Source organism: Pithys albifrons, chromosome 9 (assembly GCF_047495875.1).
Source record: "Pithys albifrons albifrons isolate INPA30051 chromosome 9, PitAlb_v1, whole genome shotgun sequence".
Taxonomy (NCBI): Eukaryota; Metazoa; Chordata; class Aves; order Passeriformes; family Thamnophilidae; genus Pithys; species Pithys albifrons.
The window spans coordinates 8,905,634-8,932,232 of NC_092466.1; the positions used below are offsets into that span (position 1 = coordinate 8,905,634).

At 40.8% G+C, this 26,599-nt stretch overlaps 1 protein-coding gene across 12 annotated transcripts in view; it reads left to right on the top strand.

Annotated features, from left to right (window-relative positions):
- Positions 1–25,806, top strand: part of ABLIM1 (actin binding LIM protein 1) — a 195,875-nt gene extending 170,069 nt beyond the window's left edge. For 4 of the 12 annotated variants that reach the window (XM_071563461.1, XM_071563451.1, XM_071563454.1 and 1 more), the window contains 8 exons: positions 4,858–4,962; positions 7,170–7,217; positions 9,517–9,702; positions 11,321–11,412; positions 11,545–11,641; positions 13,231–13,292; positions 13,582–13,642; positions 14,598–15,852. In XM_071563461.1, the coding sequence (XP_071419562.1) occupies positions 4,858–4,962; positions 7,170–7,217; positions 9,517–9,702; positions 11,321–11,412; positions 11,545–11,641; positions 13,231–13,292; positions 13,582–13,642; positions 14,598–14,635 (689 nt within the window). In that variant the 3' untranslated portion in view covers positions 14,636–15,852. Of the gene's footprint in view, positions 1–4,857; positions 4,963–7,169; positions 7,218–9,516; positions 9,703–11,320; positions 11,413–11,544; positions 11,642–13,230; positions 13,293–13,581; positions 13,643–14,597; positions 15,853–15,874; positions 15,950–18,325; positions 18,407–19,678 lie in introns of those variants that run through there. The other 8 variants (XM_071563463.1, XM_071563452.1, XM_071563453.1 and 5 more) reach the window with 8 other exon arrangements.
- The last annotated feature ends 793 nt before the right edge of the window (positions 25,807–26,599 follow it).

Below are 26,599 nucleotides of genomic sequence, written 5' to 3' on the forward strand. Positions count from 1 at the left end.
GGGAAATCCGTGCTTATTTTCAGATTTCAAAGAATAATTACCTGCTGTATAGATAATGTGTCTGTCTCAGTTATTGGTGCAGAAGGCCAAGTGGGATTACAAGTGCTTTGGCAAAGGAGTGGGTGTGGTTTTTATCCGATATGTCACAGAAGATGTTGTAAAAATTCACAATTTTGTGAAGGCCTGAGCAGCATTTATGTGTCTAAAGTGGGCAAAGCTCCTGAAAGCTCAAGTTCATCTCACTGTGATAGTGAGGATGCCATAGGTATGAGAAGGGGCAAGTAGCAGTACCCGCCTCTTGCAAATCACGTGGCTGAACTGAAAGAGCAGCCTTGTAAGAGCTGGTTGAGAGAAAGGAGCACAGTGTGGCAGAAAAGGGAGATTGTTCTGGCATTGGCTGTATCTAAGGCAGCTCCCTGATACTCCTATCTTTAGGGCTTTGCCTTGGGTATTCTAAGTGTCTGTTTTCAAAGTGTAAAGAACTGCATTATTTTTCCTGGAGTAGCATCTCTGCGTCTAATAAGGAATTAGAGCCTTGTAAATATACCTGAAATGAGGACAATGGCACTGGCTGGGATTAATTAGATGTGATAGATATGTTTGCAGTGATTCAAAAAAGAGACATCATGCGATCTTCTTTACACTTTGTCAGCCTTTCTCAGTTGTACTTTTAGCAAATAGGTGAACTTGATGTAAGTTTGTAAGAAAGATTTCATAAAGCTATAGTTTTGGGGGGGTTTCCCTCTGGGAGTCAGAAAATATGGATCATGCCTAAGCTGGTAAAGGGGCATGATTTCCAAATGGCATAATGATAATTAGTGTCATATGACACATTACACCTGTGTTATTTTGTATCAACTAGAAAAGTAGACATTCAGACCAGTTTCAGTGAGTTTTCATACAACATAAGGCTTAAAGGCAAAAGTAAAGAAATTGGAGGAGTGAAAGGGGCTAAATATGCCTCAGAAAGTCTTAGAGTTTGTTGATGTATGTTGAACAAGCTGGAAGAGCATGCAATATAAATCAGCTTAGACTTCATTTAATCTAATTTGAACTCCCCATTGAATTTGGTCTTGTCTCAATAAAGTACTGTCTTTGCTATGAAAGAATCAAAACAAGTCCACGAATGAAAGAAACCCTGACCCTTCTGAGATCAGAGACAAAACTCTTATTGAGAGCCAGGATTTCATCTCACATGCCTAGAATTTTTCAAAGGCATTCAAGAATATCACAAAGCCCCATAAGATCTCCATGGAAATTGCTCCAAAGTAATGTGTATTCCTTTGCTCACAGACCCTTTCTGTGAGGAATCTAACCACCTTCATAGTGATTTTGGGCCTTGGTTTTCACAGGTTCCTGCTTTCATACCCTGAGGCAGGTCTCTGAAATCAAATGCTCTCTGTACATAACTATTTCCAGGGGGTTTTTTGATGCAGCTGAAAGTTCTGCTCTGGAAAATAGCTGTTTTGGCTGTTCCGTAATTCTCAGTTTTGTGCGTGTAATAAGGGCTACACATCTGGACAGGGTGATGAATGATGGTTTGACAAAACCTGAATAGGTCTTAGGGCTTCAGGTATTGTTGAGCTTGTTTTCCTGTGTCTATTCAGAAGCCGAGCAACTGGACTGCAAGCTGAGAGAAGGCTCAGTGTTGGTTGCATGTGGGTTTTGTGGCCTGACACTGTGAACTGAACTTGTGAATCACACAGTGAGCCAAGTGGTGAGCGCTTCAGAAGGCAGCAGGAACCTGCAATACACTGTGCTCTGTACAGGCAAGCAATTATATTCCTAACTGCTATGGCAACCTGCTTAACAAATTGAGCTATAGAAAACAAGAACTACCTGATGGAGCAAAGAGAATGAAAGAAGAAAAAAGCCCCTGAATTTCACTTCTGAGGCTGCTGTGCTCTACACATTGATTTTTATATTAAGTTTACTCTGTTATCGCTTAACGTTCCCTCCCCACCAACCCACACACACACACACACACACACACACACACACACACACACACACACACACACACATTCAACTTCATGTTGAGTGTGGGAACTAGTTCTTTCTACAGTGTTGGTGGACTGGAGTGCTCTTGTTGCTGTGGGGAGTTAACAATAGCTATGGTATATCTGAGACAGTAAGAAAGTCTTTCCTGTGCAGGCACAGCAAGGAACCCAAATTCAGAGCAGCCTCTACTTTTATGTAAAGCTGCAGGCAGGCCCTGGGAGGCAGGTGCAGGCAGCTAGGAGTTCTGCTTCCCTGTGTGCATATGCACATTCCACAGATGTTGGTTGGCACTGCTTCCATAAATTGTGGGTGATTTTACAGCTGCATCTGAAGCACTTAAGCCTCGTTATAAGAGTGGTCTCCTTGGGGATGGTATAATGAGAATCTAAGTAGATGTATTCCCTCCTGCAGAGATTGAAGGTAATGAGTCTGCTGTCCTAGAAAGTGTAAAGGAGAGTTATTTGTCACTACTAGTAGGAGTCACTGGGGAGAGAGAGGCTGCACAGGAACCCCAGGAAATACAAGCCAGCAGAGACATCTGTAAAGCATCACATGCAGAATGGTACCACGGTGACTGTCTGCCTCGTACTGGATGCTTTATACAACATTACCAGTTCTCTCTAAACAAATGATCTGTGTCCCAGATACAAGATTAGCCAGCACACATTTATAGATGTGAGTATACTTGGTTGTGTCTGAGTGAAATAGAGAAGGGTATGAGAAGGATTTCTTCCCTGTATTTCTAGTGTTGGTGATAGAGGCATTGCAAATTGAACATGCCCACATTGACTCCCAGTATTTGTGACTCCTCTGTGGTGACAAGTCCACAGGTCAGTAAATTTCTTTTGTTTCTTTCATTGCTAACAGAAGCAGAAAGGCAGAGTGACATGTCTCTATAAATAACTATATCTTGAGGCTATATCTGTATTGTTGGGGGTTTTCTTCCTTATGAAACTTATGATTTTGCTGAAAAGTAACACATAATTTCTCAATAGAAAAAAAAAAGACATAAGTAAAATCAGCTTAAGTGAGATGTTTGACCATCACAGTGTCTCAAAGGCTAGAGAAGTAGAACACACTATTGGAATTGCTAAGTAAAGGACCGTAGATTAAGATATGAAAAAAATGTTTTAATTAATGATTGGTACTGCTTTTCAGAGTTAATAGACCTAGCACTTACTGTTACCTGGCCAGAGGCTCATCATTGCTGCACCCAAAATAGAAAACCATTATCATGTCTTTTAGCACTGAAATGTCAAAGAGGTGAATACCAAAATTTGCCCATGTATTCTTCTGGACAAATTTTGTACAGCCAAGTCCCCTGAACAGGGCATGTAATTTATAAAACATGTATATGCAAATAGATTAACTTATGTACTGGCAGAGGCCTTTGTGGCACATCTCTCTCAGCAACGTTTGTGAAGAGCGTTTTGTTTCTCCCTTTTGCTTCTTTTGGGCTGACAGATGACCATTCAAGTAAAAGATGATGTTTTGTGTCAATTTAAAAGAAAACTTCTTTTTTCCTTCTCCCACAACTATCCCTCCACCTGGAAAGCATAAATAAGAAGTGTGCCGAGTCCCAGGTTCTGGATCTTTTAACAGAACATAGGAAACCTGTAGGTGAAAGGAGGCCTGCAATTTATTTTTTTTTCTTGTGTTTTGTAGCTCTCCTGTACTTGTTACCACTCTCTCTTCCCCCCACTCCATCTTTTTTTCTTGGTTTTTCAATCAGCACTTCTAGGGAGTTTTAAGTGTATGTGGACATTTGAAAAATAGAAGGGAATGTTCCCCTACTTTTCACTGTTGTGGTCACCCTCACTCATGTACAGTAAGCACTCACATGGATGGTTCTCCCTAATGTGAGTTTTGCACTAGTTTGAAGAAGGGCAGAGTAAAAGGCATCAGCATTCCTTTAAGGTACACACACAGCCATGTGTTTGAATATCTGGCTGTGAAGTCTTGATACTTGGGGATCAACCAGGATGGTTCTGCAGCAGTCCTCTTGCCCTGGCAAGACACAGGAACTTTGAGGGCTCTTGGATTGATGAGGTGCATTGTTAGGAGGCAGAGAAAGAGTCCCAGTGAGAATAATCCTACCAATGTTAAAAACAGTATGTGCAAAATGGAACTAAAATTTTTAGGCGTTAGATTCAGATTTGCTGAATCAGCAGTGTTGTCATCAGGGCTCAATTTGGCATTGACAGAGATTTGCAGAGACACCATCAATGTGGATGCAGCCACAAGATGGGCTGCACTGCTTTACAAATTATTTTGTCATATCAGAATTTTGCTAAACCAGTGAAAGAGTGTGCAAGGAACAGTTATGCCTTTAGATATCAGCCAAGTGACCTAACAGCTATTTTCTGTTTCTAGTTTCTCTACACTTTTGATTTAGTGAACTGTAATAACTGCCAGCATCTGCTTCTATCTGCTTTGGGTTTTCATATCAAGTACTTTGCTCCATGTTTGCGCCTTTTACTTACAAATATCAATCTCTGTACTAAAAAGTCATTGCCAAGTGACCTTCCATTCTTCTTTTCCACACTGCCCATCCAAGCACCAGCTGCAAGCGCACAGCTCCTGCCTGCATGCCGTCAGAAAGAGTCTGAGCTGCTCAAACCTCAACTCCAGCGTGAACATGGATTTTTATCTCTGCAGAAATATCAGGGGGGTGGAAAAAATGTCACCAGGGCTACCAGTTCTCCTTATTGTTTATACTTATATTTTTGGTTCAACTTCTTTTCTCCCTGGAGGTTTTGATTCCACAAGTTTCGTTTGGGTTTGATTGGGCTTGCTTTTTTTTTTTTTAATTGCTCTCCCTCTTCTCATTTTGTTTTCTCCATTCTTTCATTGGAGGCAATGAGCCGTCCAGCGGTCGGAACTCCCCTGTCCCCTATCGGCCTGACAGTCGCCCTCTCACTCCAACTTACGCTCAGGCCCCTAAACATTTCCATGTTCCAGGTAGGAGCTGGCACTGTATGTGTCTCGATGTCCTGTCACAGTGTAGAATGTAGCCTTTGTAACTTCTGTCTTGTCTCCATCCTTTCACACTGTTTACCATGGGTTTCACCCTCAGGGTCTGGAACTGCTTCTGGGCTTGCTGAGAGAAGTAGTGCCTTAAGAAATGTGGGGGTTCATTGTGGTTTTTGCCTGTTCTGTTAGTCAGGTGTTTTGCTGTTAGAATGCCTTGGGTTTCAGGGTCTGCTGTTGGCCTGTGACCTGTATATGAGCTATGCAGGGCTTGATTTTTGTCCCAGTTGCACCAGCTGAGCATCAGTATAGCTCTGTGAATTTTAGAGGAGGTAGTTTTGATTCACATGCAGAAGAGAGGTGGCCAGTGAGGTATTCTATGTGTTGTTCATTCAGATTGCTGTGACTTGTTTCAGTCTTGAACCCAACAGTCCCAGTTTAGTGTTCCCTTTTTTTAAAGCAGGTGAGGATGTTTCTTTACTTGTTTAGTGCAATGGCTTGGTGTCATCAGAGAGACCTGCAGATGCACAGGGATATGTATGCCTTAAGATATCCTCTGTACAAAAGGCAGTGTCTGTTTTGAAGTGAGCTCCACACTTACTCCAACATTTGAGAAGATCATCTGCCTTGGCTTTTGAGGCTGTGTGTCCATAGGGTTGTGTCCCTGCATCAGTGCTGGCTGAAAGCCAGTTATTCTTCAGGTCCCCTTCAACCTGGTATCCTTTCTCACTGCCAGAAGTTACTGCTCTTCCTCCTTTCCTCAAACCTGGCAGATAAACTGTGTGTGCTCCCTTCAGTCAGCATGACCTGGCCGGGCTAAGGTCAGCTGGTTTAACTGCTTAAGCTAACCTGGCTCACTGGGACTGGCGTAAACTGAAGCCTATTTGCATGACCAGCTGTGAGTGGTAATTTCCAGCATGGTGGGAGAGCAGTGCAGCCACAGAAGGAGCTGTGCCCCTGCCCTCAGAGTTTTCTGGTGTAGATGTGCGCAAAAGCACTGCATGAATACCCTTGTAATGTTTGTGGCTCTTTGCTGGTCAAGTGGCCATAACAGATCACACACAAGAGTGAGATACCACAGTGTCTTTGAGTGCAGTGAGTTTGCCTGTATAGTTAAGGGTGTAGAGCTCTGCAGAGTAAGATTTGCCTCTGTTTCATCAATAGATTTTTAGGGTTAGCTTTTCTTAACACCAAAGGCAAAGTTGTCTCCTGTAGCACTTTCTTGGATCTGTGATACACTGCTGCATGTATTTCTGAAATTCCTTTTCATCTTTCATTCTAATGTAACTCAAAACTTTTTCCAGGTGGAATTAAGCAGCAAAATGGGTTTCTTACACTAGTTTTCTAGTTCCCAGTAGCTCAATTTGGTCTTCTAATAAGATTTTGGCACATTTTTGCACTGTAGCGCTGATTTTGGATTAACTTTTGTATTTGTAGCTGTGCCAAATATGTGAAGTGTTGGCTTGGGTGGGAAGGCATTTTAGAACAAAATGATCCCTTTCCTAGATTATTGTTTGTAAAAATATGTTATCTCTTAGGCATGCTGTAGATTTACTGCATTTGAGTTCTGGGAAGTGTTTTTATTCTGATTCACATAGATACTACGCAGTGTGGTGGACCTTCCATAAAAAAGTTACAAAAAAAATAAAATCTATCCTTGTGGTTTGAAAATTAGCATATCAGTTATCTCTGCATAGAGCATCCTGTTGACTTGCTGAAGTGTGGCTGTTCAGGCAGCTGGTTTTTATTCTGGATTTTGAAGTGAACTGTAGGCTCACTGCATTCTCCTCTGCTCAATCCAGCCAGTCAGTTGGAAAGAAAATTGAGCTGAAGCACAATTTTCCACAAAAGTTATTTGGGGTAGTTTTCCCCAAATGGCTTGTATCTTCACCATTGAAATGTCTTGCTTGCTTACATTTCTTCTCTAACTTTTATCCCACTTTAAAATCATGACTTGATGCATCTACATATTACAGAACCAACTCCAAAGGACTTCATACCACATGCCTTTGACTTTTCTTTTGTTCTTATGTTTTCTTTTCTTTAAATAATCTGATTTGTATAATACTAGAAATAGCTTTCTGGCTTTTTCTTGTACCACATCCTTGATTTGGTCTGTCTGTTGTTTTAGTCCTGGAGTTTCTTTATCTACAACTGAAGTAGTTTTAATTCCCTTTTTCTGTTTCTTGATATCACAGATCAAGGTGTCAACATTTACAGGAAACCGCCTATCTACAAACAACACGGTAAATGATCTTTCCCTTTTTATTTCAAAACTGGAATATCCACTGAATTAAAAGGTGTGCAGATTAAAGTATTCAGTTTTTACTGTGTAAGCATAAAAGGTTCGTAGTTGAAGTCTGAAACAGCTGTTGCATGTCCTGCCAAGTGATTATTTTTCAAAGCATGTTGTTTCATTTGGATGATGTGGTTTAATCTTGGCCACGTGGATGTTAATGGCAAAATTGCCACTAGGTGGGATTTTGCTGTTTTTTTAGCATTATGATGCCTTCTGATATTTCACTTCTTTAAGTTTATATTTCCAGAATACACATGCTGGTCATGTTAAAATGCATTAACAGTGAACTATTCTCTAACAGGGACTTCTTGAAATATCCTTATTTTAAACAGACACAGTACAATAAGTTACTTCAATGGGAAGGATGGAGATGTTACTTATCAGAGTGGAATTCCAAATGTACCTGTGGCTTTACATAAGAATCTTTAATTAGTGAAGATATTATAGGTGACTTATCAGTTACAGGGCTAATTTGACTCTCAAGCCTTGTGAGACAGCTCAGGTAGTACACTGTACTTGTTTTTCCAGGTGTTTGGATTCTGAGCTGGCCAGCAGTGTTAGTGCTCTAAGCTTTTTGGTGCTGATGTTGCTATAGCAAGTCTGACATACCAGTGGTGGCAGAAGGGTCCTGCCTTGCCTGTCCTTAGTGCCACAGGACAAGGTCTCGCTGTAATGGGATGTGTTCAGTCTCCCCTTCTGCTGTGAACACAAAACTGTGCATAGGAGATGATTTTTATTTACTGTGGTGAAAGACATATAACTCCACTTTTTAAATACTCTGAGTTTGCATCCTTTTGCAGACCTTTTATCCAGTGAAATGTATTTAGGATTAAGTAGCAAATTAGCAGTACTACAGGGTTTAGATGAACAGTTGGCTGAGCACCATTGAGCTGAGCTGAGCTGAGCAGGAAAGCCCAGAGGACCATTCTGTAGTCAGGAGTGAGCATTGCAAATTGCACTGCTCTGGTATCACACCAGGGTTTTTTCCTCTTTCTTTTTTTTAAGTTTCAAACCATATGCTCATTTTGGAAAAAGTCTTAACATTGTTTCTGTTTATTTTTATGGTTTTAATGTATCTCCTCACCTCCCATTAATATGTGAATGTTTAACCACTGACATCACCAATTCTAATACGTAAGTACTGTTTGAAGTCATGCTTTTGTAAACTCTAAACTCTTACCAGCTTCCTCCTGCAACTATGCTTAGAGTTTCCCAGTCATAAACTGGTCAGAATTGCCAATGATATCTAATACTGATGTTCCTAAACTACCCTGAAAGTGTTGGATGAGCAACATAGTGCATCCTTTTGTTAATGGATATTTTTGTGGTTTTTTTAAAAACAGAAAAGGAAAAAAGTCCACAACCCTTGCTTGTCATATGATAGCTTCGTATAAGCAAAGGTGATTTGAGCTAACAGTTTGCAGCTAAGAGGTAGTTAAGGCTGGGCTTAATGCAGACTACATTCTGTTGGATTTTTTTTCTTTGTTAATGTCAAGAAGTGAAAGCCATAATGCACATCCTCATATACTTTTATGAGACTTTGGCTTAGAATGGAATCTTAAGTGGATGCCCTGTGGCTGAGCTATTTTATTGATGAGGTTCAGTGCATTGCAAGTGCCTTTCCCTGCCAAGCTGATCTCAGTGGAGTTTAGTTTGTATTAATAAGTTCACATCTGCTTTTACTACTACTGCATGCTATAAGCAAGAGCATGTAGCAGAAAAAAAATCCCCTAGTTAAATATATTTGTTTCAGGTTTCTTTTTTTGTTTGTTTGTTTTGCAGCTTTTCACAGAAATATAGGAAATAATTTGCATCAGTAGTGTTAAAATTCATACTGTTCCTCTGAAGTATTTGTTTTCTTGCCCTAGAGGGAAGACAGATCAGTACATAAATCTGAGTTCATCTTCATTAATAATCAACTGTCCTTAGGAGATATTGGCAAATACTATTAGGCTGAATTTTCTCTCTCTTGCCTAATCATTCTTACACTGAAACCCTAATAAAATTCAAAGCTGATTTGGGGTTATTTTGGAGGTGGTAATGCGGGGGGAGAGAAAGGTTTGATTCCAACCTGTTGACAAGAGAAAGGCATTACTTTCCTTCAAATTACAATGAGAAGAGCAAAACATGAAAATGTGTGCTTGTGAAAATTAACTTCTTGCAAAGCATAAAATTTTGCCAGAATGAGGAAGATCTTTGTGTTGATACAGATGTTTACATAGCTAAGTTCCCTGATTGCCACCTAGATGCAGCTGCTTTGGCAGCACAGAGCAAGTCCTCCGAGGATATCATCAAGTCCTCCAAGTTCCCAGCAGCTCATGCACCAGCACCCAACGAGATCCCAAAGATTGAGACGGAGCACTGGCCAGGTCCCCCCTCCCTTGCTGCCATAGGTATGCAGAAACACATGGGGCAACGATGCGGCTCGAAAGGTACTGCTAACAAAGTAGGCTAATAGTGGAGCTGTGAAAGTGTGGAGTAAGGATGGTGTCCCCTCCAGATGTTCACCACAAAGTGCAGTTCTGCTGGTGAGACTGCTGAGTGTAACCTGTAACAATTGAATTGCACTGAGTAGAAGAGGTTTTGCTGAAGGACTTTGGAACCGATCAGACAGATTAACCCACAGGCAAATTTTGTGAACTCTAGTGCAGTAGCTTAAAACATGTGGTGTGTCACACAAGCCTGACTTCTTTCAGTTATTCTGTTTAATCTTTCAGTCCCAAGCTAATAGCAATTATGCCACAGAAAATATGATTGCTTCCAACCACATGACTAATTTCATGGCAAGAAGCAATGTCTGAATTGGAACAATTAACAGACTAAAAAAGTCCTGATTTTCACAGTTATTGTTTCTACAGACTTTGTATTTTTCTTCAGTGTTGTAGCACTAAACATACCTTCTTTTCTTTTCTTTAATTCATGTGCATCATCATTTTAAATTGTTTTTTCTTTGTATTTTTTTCGTCTGTTAAGTTTTATTGACCCCTGTAGCATAAAATAAGCTATCTAGCCTGATTCATTCATGAAGTATGTCTGAAGCACTGAGGTGTTGCTTATTTCAGGTTTCTCTGAAGGAATGTATGGCTTTCATCACAATGAGATCTTCACAGAAGTGTTGGCAGAGGAGACACAGGGTGGGAGAGCTCAGTGACCAACTGAAGGGGCTGCACATGCAGTAGCAGTTTTTTGAAAATGTCTTTTAGAAAAATTGCAATCTGGCAAACATGAGTCACAGGGATAAAACATTTGCATACTCAAAACAGCTGCATACTTGAAATACTGATTTTTTCCAGCACAGAGTTGGTGAATAACAATAACTGAAATGGCCTGTGCAGACAAACATACAACTGCTGTCTAAATGCTTGCAACAATATCACATCCTATCTATTCATGGAGGTGTCCTGACATCGATTTTGGATTATTTCTTAGGAATATTCAAGAAAATAAAAATTATTCAATAAAACCTAAGAAACTAAAATGTAGAACACCTGTGTTTCAATTAATTTTAGCTTTATCCAATGGATCAAATTAATTTACTTCATTTTAGACTAAAATAATGCCTTGCTTATTTCAAATATGAGTATTCATTTAGGGGACTAATGTAGTTTAATTTTCCATTTCAAATGTTAATTCAGATTTGCTTTTCTGAGTCTAGATAGAAATGTAAATGTGAATCAGATTATTTTCAGCCACTACTCTAATTACTGGTGCCATTAAACCCCATGTTTCCAGCACTGGCAGTGGGAGCTCCTTTTCTCCATTACATTGAATCATGGCTTTTGTATCCAGGACTGTTGCTTGGTTTGGAGCTCACGTGCAGTTTAAGTTCTTGTTTATTTTATAGCAAGCCTGATAACCATAGGGCAGGCTATCCAAGTGAGGTTTTATTAAGAGTGAGTTTTGAAAAACTCTTTTGACTTTGTGAGAAATTATTGCTTTGTTTATTCAGCAAATCAGACTGACCAGTACTTTGAACTGGCATTGAAATCTTCAAGCTGTGGTTGAACTGGTACACAAAGCTTTCTCTGTACTGTGGTTTTATGGAAGCAGGAGCTGACATGAGACGCAGATCAAGCGGAAGAGAGGAAGATGATGAGGAGCTACAGAGGCGCCGGCAGCTGCAGGAGGAGCAGCTCATGAAGGTGGTTATTAGTTTGTTCTTATGCTATTTCTGAACACCATGAAGAAAATGCCCCTTTGTTTTCTGTAGGCAATTTCTACCACTGTCTTGATCAGCTTTATTTTATTGATGTATTTTTATTTGCCTTTTATAGCTCAATTCTGGCCTGGGACAGTTAATATTGAAAGAAGAGATGGAGAAGGAGAGTCGCAGTAGGTCAGCCCTTTCTGCCAGTCGTTACGATTCTCCAGGTAATTCCTGTGGGCAATAAAGCTTATCATGAACAGTGAATAATAAAAACCATGCACACACTTACCAAGCAGTGCCCCGGAAGAGAAACAGCTGGCAAGACAGCTTGATATGTGTATGTGTGGTGATCTGCCCTGAAAGAGTGGTCTAATTATTACCTGGCTTTGGTGGGGGTAGGAGTGTCGTGGTTGGTTTTTTTATTAGAAGAAATATGAGGTTGAGGATTTTCAAGCAATGTTAAGGAGAGAATGGTTCTAATATAGATGAGGAGTGAGATAAAGTGTTTAGTGACCATCACATACATACTAATAGGCTGGGCTAATCAATTACACTAATGCCTTTGGCTTAATTTGATGGTTCCTATTACTATTTAGCCTCTTCTCCCAGGGAAAGAAAATCAGCAACATTGACCAGTGGGGCTGTATATTCTGAACACAGCCAGTGTTTTGACCTTGGCTGACATTTTGGTTGGGTCTATTTGGTTCCAGAACAAAAGCAAAAAAGTTAACTTTGGTTCATTTATGGCTTAAAATCTTTGCCTCATCCCACATTTTGATATACATTTATGGCCTTCTCAGACCGCCAGAGAAGGGCTTGGGTTTTTTTTTTCACTCTTTTCATTCACTGTGGACTGTAACACAGCAGCTGTACTTTGAGCCAAGAAGGGACAAGATGAGTCTCTTTGTAATCATCCAACAGAGTAGCTGCCAAGCAGATAAAGATTGTGTTCCCTGCTGTATCAGTGAGTTGCCTTGATGGCCTTGGAGAGGAGGCCTGTGGCTCTTCCTCACTATCTGTAATTTTTTCAGGGCCAGAGTGTACCTGTTCAACTCAGAGCTTATGATTTTTTTATTAACCTTAGCACAGGTTGGAGGACTCCTTTAGTTGAAATGTGTCCATCCCTCTTTGCAGGGATAATCAATTCAGTCATCAGTTGCCGTTTGTGAAAGACGTATTATCTTTCCCAAGGCTGCTTATTGTTGGCAGCAATGATGCCTCAAGTTCTACATTCCCCACCCTTCTGTGGTAAAAATAACATCAAAAAACCCCACAAAAAATCACATTTTTATTTGAAAGATCTTGTCTGAAGGAGCTACATTAACTGTAGAGTTGCTATTGATCATTATGCTGACAATCTTGATAATTTATCCATGTTTTAATCTGTATTTGAAAATGCACCCTTGACATTTCCATAATTTTAGTTCAGAGGGCCAAATTCTCAAGTCGTTTGAATTCAGTCAGCACTGCCCTTTCCCATAGTTCTCCTGTTGAAGTCACTATCCAAACATCTGTCAACTACAGTGTTACAGGACCAAAACTAATCCCCTTTTCTCCTTTGTAGCAACAAATAGCAAGCTGCAGCATGTGAATACAGGGAGAATGGAGTGTGCTGGGCACATGCACCTTGGCTTGGGCAGCAGCAGCAGCAGCTGGGAGTATGAGTGCACTAATAGATGAATAGGAAGGATAGATGGGAAATTCATGGCTACTTTAACTGTGTTTTTTATGCTCATTGATTCCTCAAATGTTCTAATTTTTGAGTTTCCATGGGATTTTTCCAGTAAAATATTTTCCCTTCCTCATCCAACAGCACATGCTTCAGCCTCCAAAACCTCTTCTCTCCCCGGGTATGGAAAAAATGGACTTCACAGGGTAAGAAGATGGTGATTTTGAGAAGGAAAAGGTGGCTTTAATTATCCATGGTATTTATTTCCATATTAACTGCATTGGAGTTTCAGTTTGATTAGTGTTTCTTAGAAGACCAGCTGAAGTTAAACAAAACCTAACATTGTTTAAAAGGCAAGAAAGCAATGCAAGAAATGTTGTCAAAATTCAGGGGGAAATAAAAGACATAAAGCAGTTTATTTTGCCCTATATACCTGCCTGCTTGTGAAGTCCTGAACTGGGAATTTATGTGCATATCCCTCTTTTCCCTTTACAGCCAGTGTCTACAGACTTTGGTCAGTACAACAGCTATGGGGATGTGAGTGGTGCTGTTCGAGGTAAGGCTGACGAGCCTTTCAGTTATTATGTTGGATCATTTCTGCTGTTTTATGTTAAGGTTGGGGATGTGGTTACTTTGTATTTGCTTAGTACTTTTTAACTTCCTCTGGTAAACTTGACAATTAAACACTTCAAATACTATTAAAAATATTAGGTTTATTTTGCCAAATCTGCTGTGTGGAACTGATCTTGTTCATGCCAAGGGACTGCTTTAGCATTGGATCAAATGGAAAGCAAGTAACGTGTAGTATCAGGAATATGAACTGAATACTGTTAGGGTTTTTTTCTGTCTCTGAAAATTAGCATCCACTCTGCAGTCTGAAAGAATGTCCACAGTGAAGAATGGGAACAGTGCCTTCTAATCCCCATTGCTGCTCATGATCTTCATTATGACTGAGCTAGACTTGGTATCAGTCATTGCCTAATAAAAATTGACAATATTTATGAAAGTTATGAAACTTGGAGAGTTAACATTTTGAAATGTTTCGAGAGAGGGAAGCTAGTTATTTGCCAAAGTGGGATTGATCCTGACTATCTCAGATACCCCGTGGTCAGACAGCTTCTGGTGGTGCTTGTGTCTCTTCATAGGCTGTGGAGGAACCTAGACAGCTACCTTGTGGCAGAAGTTACTTGAGCTGAATCCTGCTCCACACATTTGGATTTTAATTGGCTCTTTATTCATTTGATTGTGGCCATGGATCTCTTAATATTTCCAAAGTGACCTGATTTTCTTGAATGACAAGCCTGGTCAAAACAAAAAGAACTGCAATACTTGGAGGGTTTGAATCTAAAACTAAGTCCAAAATTAGGAAGGTTGCTGGCTTTAGAGAATCAGGTGGAACTTTAGAAGAAAGACTGGGTAGACCAGAAGACACAAGGATTATCTGGCAGATTGTGACTGATTCCTGTTCCTCCACACTCCAAAGCTAATGAGAGTTCTCTTTTGCTTTTCAGATTTCCAGGTAGAGTACGGGTTTTCATCAATCAACTGACAGCAGAACTTAAAGCATCAACTTGTTCAAGTCTGAATTTCTGCTACAGGGAAGGGTTTCTTAAGACTATAGCTTTGATTTTCCTGCATGTTGAGGCATAATCACCAATGTAGATTCTTATCAACAAAAAAACGGGCACAGCCTCGGATTCCTTCTTGTTACCTCCCCAGAGCTGGGTTGAGACAGCTCACACCAGTTCTATGACTTGCTTGTAAAATCCACTGTCTGTTTATCCATGCGTTATCTGTACTAGTCATCTCTGGACACGTGAGGGTGGATTTATTTCCAGCCTGTCTAGTAATGACCCCAGAGACCTATAGAAAGTCTCTTCAAGAGGCAATTTTCTCCCATACCATGAGGTTTGAACTCCTCATTTTTATCCTGGAATTTGCTCTCCAGACAAGATGGCTGATGAATAGTTTTCTACAGTGCTGCCATCATACATGAACCAGAAAGAAGTGTGCTTGCAACTGGAAACCTTTTTACTTCAAATACTGCCTGCAGGGTTTTTCCAGGATGGTTTGAGTCTGACTGGCTCCTCAGCACAATCACAATATGAAATGGCAATTTTAGAAAGAGTTTAATTACTTGGATATTTTGTTAATGGTGTGTCAAAATCATGATGACTGGAAAGAGAATAAGATTTTGGGAGTGGAGCAGAGTTGTCCATGTATTGTGCTCCAAATGTTATTTCCTTAGAAATAGTACCTTTGTCAAAACAGCACCTTTTAACCCTAGCCCTGTTTGTGTTCACAGTAAAAATTTCCCATTGTAGAGATAAAAAAACCCAAACAAATCCCTCAGCTGATACAGTAAATGACAGGAAGAAAAGCCCAGAGGTGTAAGAGCATTTTGTATGCTGCTGGGTGGGATCTGAAGTAATGCTTCTGTGGATTTGACTAGAGAAGAACTTTCCTTAGTCACTGGGGTGGGAAAGGGCCCACCACACTCTTGGAGTGCCCAGATCCACCTAGAAAGTGATGTTGGTGGGCTCAGGTGGGAGCTCTCACCAGCCTTAGCACTGGCAGGAGGCTGTGGTGACAGAGAGGACTGAAGGATCCCTCTGTGTGCATCAGAGAAGTAACAAACACCAGCCATGGCAATTATCTATAAAGTAAGACTATTAAGACTTGAAGGAAGTCTCAGGGCAAATTCACCTTTGTTTTCACCACTGCTTGAGTGCCTTTACCCTCTGTGTGTGTAACCTATGTGTCTGATGTATACCTGTATCTGATGCAGTCCCTCCCGGATGGTCATGTCCCTGGAATGAGAATGGACAGAGGAGTATCTATGCCTAACATGTTGGAGCCAAAGGCAAGTGCAGCTGTTATTCACTTTCCTTCAAGATAGTGAAGGTGTGACTGTGAAATGCAGATAAAATATAGGAAATGTCTTAGTCCAGTGTTTTTCTTTACCTGACCTCAGTCCCTGCTCCTAATGTGCCAAACCTCTCCCTTTGTTCTGGACTTTGCCTGTTCCAGGTGTCAGCACTGAGGCAGGCTGAGGGCAGCCCAGGGTGCTTCCTGGGTTAGGGAAACTTTTCTAAAGGCAAACTGAGGGTACTGAAGGTGCTCCATAGTTCTCTGTCAGACTTTCCCTAGCCAAAAAGCAAACTCAGTGGGAAGGTCTTGGATTTGTCCAGTTCGAAAAGTGATGCACAATATTGTGGCTCACAACACACTGTGGAGGCTTCTAAAAGGAAAAATCAGGCAAATACATGGGTCTTTGATTTGTCGTCTGTCTGGATCTGTTATTTATAACGCTCTTGGCACAGTTAGCCTGACACCTGTCAATAATGTTGAATTCCCTATATGAGAAACTCTTCAAGAGATTTATTGGAAAGAGGCAATGTCTGCTAATTATAATTCAAGATACAAATTAAAATGCTTTTACAGCTATGTCTAGAGATGCCTGAGTCAAAAATGATCATAATATATAGAGGGAATTCAACCAGAGCTGTGTTTTAAATCTTTATTGCTGGTGAACCTTCCATGAAATCATGATTTTGCCAAAGTTACAAGGATCAGAATTTCTACAGTTAAGTGAGGAGCTCGTTTTGCAAACCAGATTACTACTTGTGCTTCTGAATCACCTCCAGACAAACTGTACAAGGCAATAACCCTGGCTTTATAAGCTGAGACCCCAGAGCAATGTATAGTTACTAGTGGTTTTATATATTATATAAATAAGACCTTGGGGGCATTCCCAGCTCCTGAGATACTTTTTATTCCAAGTATTTTCTCTTTCAGTGCAATAGAAATTCTTACAGCCACCACTGCTGTTGATGCACCCCGTGGTTTGGGATGTTATTTTGGGTGACAAATTCTGTCAGTATTATTAATGATGAAATCTGTGGCAATTTTCATGAGAGAATAGATCACTTTCTGTTGATGTTTATAAAGGTGATGCCACACCCTCAGCATGTGTGAATTGGCACTATTTTTATTCACATCACTGATCCAACACTAACTTAAACCTCATAAATTAAAAGAAGCCAATTCAAAGTCAGCATGAAACACATGAAAAGTGAAAAGTAGTAACATTAGGAAGGACCAAATCTTACTAAATGGTTCTCCAGAAAGGACAGAATTTGTGCATCCTGCCAACCCAGATTAAGACATGCCTTGTTGTGAATACTTAAATATAAAATGTACTTATGACCGTAGATCTTGACTTAAACTCTGCCTGTTTAAATATGAAAAGTTACATTTTAGTTTCCTATGATGCTGTATATGGTAGCCATTTCCAGTATCAAACATAAACAATGTAATTCCAAGTATAGACTTAATTGTACAATTGTGACATTGTCAGACTCTCATAAGAATCATATCTTACATTTGGTATGTAAGCACACGTTATTTAAGTTATTATTACTTACAATAAAATCAGTGGTGTGTTCATTGATGCCTGAATGTTATTTATTATATTTTTGAAAAGTTCATTGGGATAATTGTTAACAATGGAATGAACTTAATTTCCAAGTACTGCACAAAACTTGATTAGGTTGAATTTCTTCCAATGTTAAAATGATGTAATTAGCAGCATTTGATAATAGCTAAGCTGTTTCTTCAGAAGAGTTTTGGTGGTCTCACTCTCATTCCCAGTGGGCTAGTAAGACAAGACCCATAAATGACAGTAAAGACTGGGCTAAGCACCACCGAAGTTTGCAGAAAAACTTCATTGACCTCAGTAGATGTTGGATGAGGGGTCTGGGAATGCTGCTTTCCCAGACTGCAGAGACCTGTAATGAGAAGGACTCTATATAGGCTCTGGCAGAGGTACATGAGCTCTCCTAAGTCATTCCAGGCATGGAAGTGTCTGCCTAGGATAAAAAAAAAACAAGAGAGTTTTATTTGCCAGGGATGATTCCAGAAACTGATTTTGAGGTTCTGATCATTGTTTCTATTGCATTAGGCTGATTTGAGACCCACTGACAGTAAAAGTTTTACTTCAAAGAACCTGTGCACATAAAACAAAAGTAAAATTATGCAATCAGGAATTGATTGTTTTCCAGGCTCTGATGTGTAGAAGTTCTGGACACACTTTGCAATGTCAAGGGAAATGTTAATGGGAGATGTGCTGGACACATACTTTTCTGAAGCAGATTAAGGTGCTTAGGACAAATATGTCTACACATTTTACTTCAGAATATAAATATCTCTTTTTCCCCCTTTTATACATTGTTAACAGATTTTTCCATATGAAATACTCATGGTGACCAACAGAGGGCGAAATAAAATACTAAAAGATGTAGACAGAACCAGGCTTGAGGTAAGAGAAGCAAATTCCTAAATGCTCTTTCCTGCTGAAGTTGTTTATTGTTTGTGACAGCCAAAACACTGCAGTGTGGGTCCTGGCTAGACTGGGAAGATTTCTCAGCACTAATGAGGGTAAGAGGAATCAGACATTGGGAGGAAGCAGCCACATCTCCATGAGCTGTGCTGAGCCAGGAGTCCCACATCTCTGTCTCCCTGCTCATGGACTGAGCTTCTCACAACCCCCTTATGTTTTCAAGCATTTAATTATATACTTGTGGATTTGTTAAAATACCGAAATTGCACAAGTGTCATAGAATCCATACTGAAGTAGAGAAATACTTTGTTTGATCTTGGATCTTTAGCTAAGAGTCAGCATCAGCCATCCTTGACTATCAAAAGACATGACTCCTGTGACTTAGTTAGACTGGATGATATCCAAAAATGTCAGTATTTAAACCTCTGCCAACAAATAAAAGTAGTTTACAACTTTGTGGCTTAGAAAGACTTAAACAGCTCAGTGGAATGCTGGGGATGTTTAAGTCATTTGTAGTTAGCTAATCTTCTGTGGAGATGAATGGAAGATGCCACAAAAGTTTGGGTAATAATTTGGGTTTATGCTGATTTTCAGACTGGTAGGTATGTGATCACTAATCAGAACTCAATGCTGTGTTACATTAGTACCACAGGGAACTCTAGTCCCATCCAATGAACTTTAAAGTGGCAGAACAAGGAGTAACTTGTGCACAGGACAGCACCAAAAATGTTTCACCAGCAGTAGTGTGCTGGACAGTTAGTCTGGCCAGACATCTGCCTTCTCAGAACTCTGAATGTGGCATGTCCACCTGCAGCCCTTCTGCAGAGCTCTCCTGAAACCCTGTGTCTGTTTGGACCTCCATGCATAAGCAGAGGTGACTTGCTAAAGCCTGGGACAGGGGCATGCAGGAGCTGGGTTTGTTCTCTGGTCTCTCACTGCTTGTTGGATGGCTTCGGACAAATCATTTTTCTGTCTCTTGTTTATTCAGCAAGTGAAATTGTTCCCCTGATTTCCTTTGTGACTTCTCAGTCTTAAAACTGGCGAAGTTGAATTGATTCATTGGGCACCCGAGTTCATGAGGACTCGGATACGTGTATTGTCAAAGCGTTACTTTTTCCAGCAATGGCCCTTTGCACAGCAACATGAAATCCCTAAGGCACTCCTACCTCCTCTTGTGTTTCTTTTGCTTTGACTTACCATTGCCTTTTCTCCTTTTTTTTTTTTTGTTTGTTTTGTTTTGTTCTTTTTAAGCGTCACTTAGCGCCTGAAGTTTTTCAAGAAATATTTGGCATGACGATACAGGAGTTTGACAAGTTACCTCTCTGGAGACGCAACGACATGAAGAAAAAAGCAAAACTCTTTTAATCTCACTTTAAACAAACCAACAAAAAATGATGCATAGGATATTTATCACACAGTCCAAACTGTTTGGAAGCAACTACTTATCCACCAAAAAAGGGAAAATCACATAGTGGCACCTCTGTATACAGCAACTGAACAAGATGAACATTTGCCCTCCTGGAAAACAGGGAGAAAATATTTGGGCTCAGAAACAGCAATGATAGTTTTCAGAGGTGTCAGCCTGTTACATAATATGATACAACATGGAAAACTGTTCTGTTCTTCTCCCTCAATGATACTCCCTTTACTTCTCTCCACAATATGATGGACTTTATTGCTAGAGCCAGGAAGTGCCCTTAGGATGCCTTGTAGACTAAAGTAGTTGTAACCACTCCAAGAACTGGAAAAGAAGATATACATATATAAATATATATATGTATGTATGTGTGTTTGTCTGTGTGCACACCTGTATTTATATCTATCCATCTATCTGTGTGTGTGCGTGTATGTGTGTGTAGATATGTATGTATATATGGAGAGGAAGACAGAGAGATGCTCTGTAGTGAAGGAGAAGCCCCTTGGAACTTACCCACATGGTCACATAAGTCTTTCACCCAACTGTTTCTTACTTGGCACTCTTTTGACATGGCATCTCTTTCACGTAAAACAATCTGCAGTGGTGGGTGCTCTGCTCACTTACAGTACATACCAGTTGGATTTATGGAAAATGGATTCCATGTATATATTTGCTAGGATATAGGAAGTGAATTGCTGTGTGTGTTGTCAGTCTTCCCTTTTCCACACTTTCTGCTTGAATTAATAAGGCTGGAGCTTAACCAGTCCTTTGAATAATTTAAGATCACTTAAGTAATGGGAATGATGGAGAAGAGTCAGTTTTCTTGTAATTTACTCCAGGAGATGGGTGGGTGGGGGTGGGAGTGACAGAGTGAGAAAATGCTTTTTTAAGTGTGCCCTGGATTGCACCCAGAGTTTTTGGGACAAACTCCCTGCTAGTAATTACTAGTACAGCTCATCAGACTGCAGTGGAGTTATAGAATTTCACACTGACAGGGAAGATGGTTCTCTGTAAGCTAACATGCAAGTTCATCCCTCTTAGGGAGGAATGTTTATGAATTAAAAGGTACCATCAAGGTGCCATGCTCTGCCAATAGAGGCTTTTTGATTAACCTGCAGTTGCTGTTGTCAATATGGCACAGTGCATGGGGCCAAGCACTCTTTTGAGTTAATGTAGTTTTTCACTTGTGCTTGGAAAAGAAGGCACAGACTTTTTTTTGTTTTTCCTCTCTTGAAGCATCAAAGCTCCAGCCTTGGTTATTTTTATTTCCTTTTGTGCCTGACTTGGTTTTTGAAGACAGAGTAATCATGCAAGACAGTTTCTGAGCTGCATTGAACTCCTTATTGCTTTCACTCTTCTTCCAATATGCTGCAGCTTAAAAAACTGCCTGTATATACCTTAACTGCTTCTGGGCAAGTCCTATACAGAGGAGGACATGAGCACCAAAGTAACTGAATGAATGCATTGTGGCTGCCAGGCCAGCTTTTTCTCTTCCGTGGTGCTTAACTGCCAATGCATACTGCACTAATGAGCCTGTCTCCTGACAGGGAGAGGGTCACTTAGGTTCTGTGTCTGTCAAAGAATATCAAGGTTTCCTTTTTAATGCAGAAACTTCAGGCACTGGAGACATCAGGACCTTCGTATTTTCTGTTATATGAGACATTGGTGTTAAAATCTGGAAGTTAGGAATGGGAAACAGTCCCATGTAGTTGTGAGATTCAGTATCACTGTGTTGAGTTCTCTGTATCACCAAATTCACCATGACCTGTGCAGGACAGCCCAAATCCTGCCTCTTCTTTGCTGGTTTAGGAGGTCCTGTTGCAACAGATCACTGTGGTTCCTCTGATAAAATCTGAGATGAAGATTCAGTATATGAGAGACAGAGACAAGGGATCACCACCCGCTCCATGTCCCTAGAGCTAAGGGAATAGTGAATCTGTGGGACAAGCTGGAGGACATGGAGATTGGCATCACGGTCCCCACTGAACAGAAGTCCTCAGTGAACACTGTGACACACACACTTGTGAGGGATCTCTCTGAATAGTGTTAAGATTGCATCAAGGATCAGTGTAACATGTTTTAACTTCATTTTTCAGAATATGCATCTGAAATTGTTTTAGAGGAACACTGAGAAGTAAATGGCATGGTCAGTTAGGGGCACTGGCAGATGTGTTTTTGAGTGACTGCTGAAACCAAGTCCATATGGTGAAAGAACCAGCAATGTTTTACAGTCACAGAATTTGTGAATGCTATGATCTCAGGAATTCAGTGTTTGTCACCTGAAGGGTGTGGCTTAACTTTGAGATGAGCATGTGAGTTTTAATGCATTCAGATTATTAAAATTCTCCAAATTTTGTGCAGCCCACATCCTACAGACAATACGTGCTGATGCCTCTCAAAGTATTAGGCATTAAAGGTCTTTTAGTCCAAGTCACCTTGACAATACACCTTTTAGATCTGAAGACTTGCTCTCTCAAGGATGTGAGCTGCCAGTCTGCATTTTTGTGCCCCTGTCTCTAGATTACTGTTGAACTTCTCACAGCACAGATGAATACACTATCCAGTCATTTCAGAAATGACTAAGCCAGGTTGTTTCCTCACCTCTGCCTCCTATGCAAAAAAAAAAAAAAAAAAAAAAAAAAACAGTTTAGGAAAAGAAAAGAACACAGCCTCCTAGGCTGTGAAGAATGACATGGTAATTTGTATCTGCCTCATCAACTGAGAATTTAAAAGTGCAGTTGAAGCTTGGGAAAGAATGAAGAGAAGCAGCTTAGATGCTGCAGAAACCATTCGTCTCTAACTGGATTTTTGGGACATTGCTGGTTCACATCTCACTGGTGTGGAGCAGTCAGATAGTTCACAGCCCTCTACACTAGACTTAGTATGCTTTATTTCTGATTGAGAACATAAAGGGTTTTCTGAGCTTCAATTTCATGCCCACAGTTACTTCCCAACCACCTACATGTAGACACACCTCACAAAACCCACACTGCAGCCATACAGAGGGAGTGTGTGTGTTTTCTGCAGTGGGCTCTTAGTGATTGTCACCACAACGTTTTCTGTTCTTTCATCTGGTCTTCCCACCTAATAAAAATTAAATGTAGCCCCAGGGAGAATTTTCTTTGTAAGCAATTAATCATTCTCCTAGTATCAATTGAGTAGCAGTTCTTTGTAATTCCCCACTTTGATATTCCCTTGAGTCTTGTCAGGGGTTGGACTAGATGATCATTAAAGATCCCTTCCACCCCAAACCATTCTATGAGTCTGTGAGTATGCCTTCAGTACATGCTTATGTTCTATGTCCTGCAAAGAGTTTGAGCTTCTGATAAAGTCCCATCCCATCAATGCTGTCAACAGAATGTCATTACCAAGAGGACTGAAAACTGATTGCTTTTGTCTCCTTTTTTCTCCTTTTCTGCTTTAGGAGTGGTGTAAGAGCAAAGCATTGCAGAATAACCACGTGTACAAAATGGGATTATGTACACGTGCAGGTTCTCAAACACAGGTGCACATGTAGCAGGTCATTAAATGTGGTTTGTCATGTGGACCTGGCTGCTGTGTGCTGTGAAAGGTTAGGCTTGGAGAACAGTGAATTCCTCAGTAGCTGTTATGTGGGACAAGACAGCCTTGTAGCTCCAGTAGTGCTCTTACTTCTGTCAAGACATATGTCATCTCTCCTTACAAAGTCCTAGACCTTTGGGCTGAGCACTGAAGTGCTTGCTGCCCTTTCCTGTTGCAATTTGGAAATCCTTTCTGAGACAAGTAGTTCAGATGTCCTGCTGTTCAAGGGAGATCACCAGGAGCCTCCTTTGTAAAAGTTTGCTGCACTGAAATCAGACACATTTTGAAGTGAAAACCTTTTCCACAAGCCCTCTGTCTCCTGGTAGGGTAGTATCAATGGACAGTGAAGGGTTAAGGTCTGGATATGAGGAGGGCTGGCATAAGCTTGATTTCTCCAGGGTTTGCCAGGGTGATGTTTAGAGGGATTAGAGCAAAACACTGGTATGAACCTGTAGTACCTGTTTCAAGCTGTGGGGAAATCAAGTTTGGAGTTCACAACGTATGAGCATTTATACTAAAATTAATGGTATGAAGCTGTTAGAACAAGCAACAGAAAAATTAGGTCCCAAATTGGTAAAAATATGAACATCCTCTAAACTCATCTTGGAATAACTTACATTGGCTCATCCTGACTTAGGAGGAGATCTTGGCCTATTTGGACCATAATCTCGTAGAGTAGATCAAATGGAAATCACCCTCTCTCTCACTCCATGATTCATTGCTTTCCTTTGGAATGTGTTTGTGAAGGAGAGTGTCCACATCCTGAAAGTTACCTGCAGCAGTGGAGAATACGAGTCAATGATAATGCTGATGCAATAAAACATTTGCAGGAAACAAGAACAGTGACTAATCTGTCTCAAAATGCCACTCATCTTCCCATGCCAGAGGGACACTTAGGGCTTGAGTCCACAGCACCCTTCCCCATTCACGTAACCCCAGGTCATGGTCCAGTTTGTGCCCTGTCAAACTCTTTGGCCCTGTCAACACACCCGCTAGAGTCCAGCATAGTCTTCAGGGTAGATGCTCAGCAAGGGCTGGCCTTGACAACATGTGCTATGTTTTTACCCCACTGCTGTGTAATGAAGAGCTGCAGAGAGCTCCTGAGCACTGTGACAGCAGCACAATGCCCCTTTCTCCTTTAATGTAGAAACACCCTTATTGCTGTGGGCTGCAGCACTGCTCTGGCTGGTGAGTTTTGCCTTGTGATTTCTGCCACACACCTTTTCTGTGCTTTATCAGAAACAAACAAAAAATCTATCACAATGCAAAGATACTGAGTTTTCAGTCAGACAACTACTGGCAGGAGCTTTGTGATGCCCAAGTTTGGCAGAAGTATTGTTAATTTTAATGTACGCATCAGTGCGGGAAGTGGGAATGTAATTGGCCATTAATGTTGTTTGCCTGTATGCAAAATAAATTATTTGTTGCCCAGAGGGCTTCTAACAGGGAAATAGATTTCTGCTAATGATTTGCTCAGAAATGCCTGTCTATGGGAAGTGGTAATACTTCCATGTGCACTGTGGTCTTTCTTCTGCAGTAAAAGAGAGATGACTGAAGGCAAACAGTAACCTGTTCTGTCAGGATCACCACAGTTCATGTAAGTGTTGCCCCCAGGACTTGCAAAGCTGAGGCCCACAGGACCTTGCTCCTGGGCCTTAGGAAATGCAGCATTTCAGCAGCAGAGCAGCTATGGTAATTCCAGAGGTGCCTTACCAGGCTGAGTCTCTAGCTCCCTCAGGCACTTTGACAGGTCCCACTGGACACTTGCCTGGGCTTTTGTCACTACACCTTCAGAATGCACTTCCCCCCCAGATGCAAACCCACTGACAGCAGTGGAGCCTCTCACTGGCACCTGCACCCTTTGGGCCAGGCTGTCCTGGCTGGCAGGGCTAGGAAAGCCTCTGGCCACTGTGCACACCCCAAGGAGCTCTGTGTGTCATTCCCAGGTCAGTCCTGTCCAAGCAGTGTGGTCTCTGTGGACAACTCTTCCTGTAAGGGGGCCTTACAGCTGGGGGCTTTTTTTAAGCTTTGGAAACTGAAACTAATTTTTTAAAGGTATACTGTCCTTTAAATCAGTAGACTTTGGCAATAGGATTTTTTATTATTTTATTTTTCTTTTCTCCTCCCTCCACATGTTACAAACCAGCGTTTTGGGGAGGTGTCCCTCTCTTTTCCATTCATCTGTCTCTCTCTCTGAGTCTCTGTAAAAGTGAATCAATGTCTTGTCTGTACAATAAGTCTGCTTGTATGCATAATGAGAAGTTGAGCTGGGTTGCTGTTCTGTACAATTAGTGTTTCCACTGTCATACTGCAAACAGCACATATTGCACTCCTGTGCCACAGTAATCTGCATCACTGTTGTATTCAAGTCAATGAATAAAGTTTGGAGCTTTATTCTTAATTTCTGGATCCATGTTGCCTCATTTATTTTGTTTCTTTTCATTTTGCAGAGTTATATTAAAGTCCTCTTATGAAACAGGGTGCACTCTCAAAAAACAGAGATGTGAGATATGAGTGACCAGAGCAAAACAGATGACAGTTATGGTGAAATTTTGTGAAATTACGACAGAAGGTTTTGAAATGGACACAAGGCTTCTTGTAACTAAGTCACTAGAAATAGATATGCACACCACACAGAAGTGTTAGTTTTGTTGTCGGTTGTGGTTTAAAATGACCCAAGATATCAGCAAGATCAACTAGACCATGCTGTTGTATCAGCTTCAAAGAGTAACTGGTTTCCTTTCCCAATGCCTGCAAATTCAGCAAAATGTTAGTCCACATCTTGAAAAGATATTTACATGTCTTAGTATTTAAAGTTAAGCGTTTGCTTGATTACTTGGAGTTTAAACTGTCAGACCAGCTATGAATGAGGACTTAATAATCCATTTTCTATCCTCCTCTTTTTAGAACCACCTCTGAGAAACTTCAGGATTTTTAGGAAGCCATAGTCTCTTGTGAGCAAACCTTGGCTGACAGCACACGCCTCTGTGCAGGTTACTGGTGAGCAGTGCTGGGCAAACCTCAGCCAAAGAGTTAGGGAGGCACAGGGACATTTTTAAATGTCTTCTTGTTCATCCAAAGGGCAAACATGAGGTCTAAGAGAGACCTTTCTTCAAAAAAGTTTTGTGCTGCTTATTTCCCCTTCACCTGGACAGTCGTGGACTCCATTCCCTGCCTACCAGCTTGCACCCCCA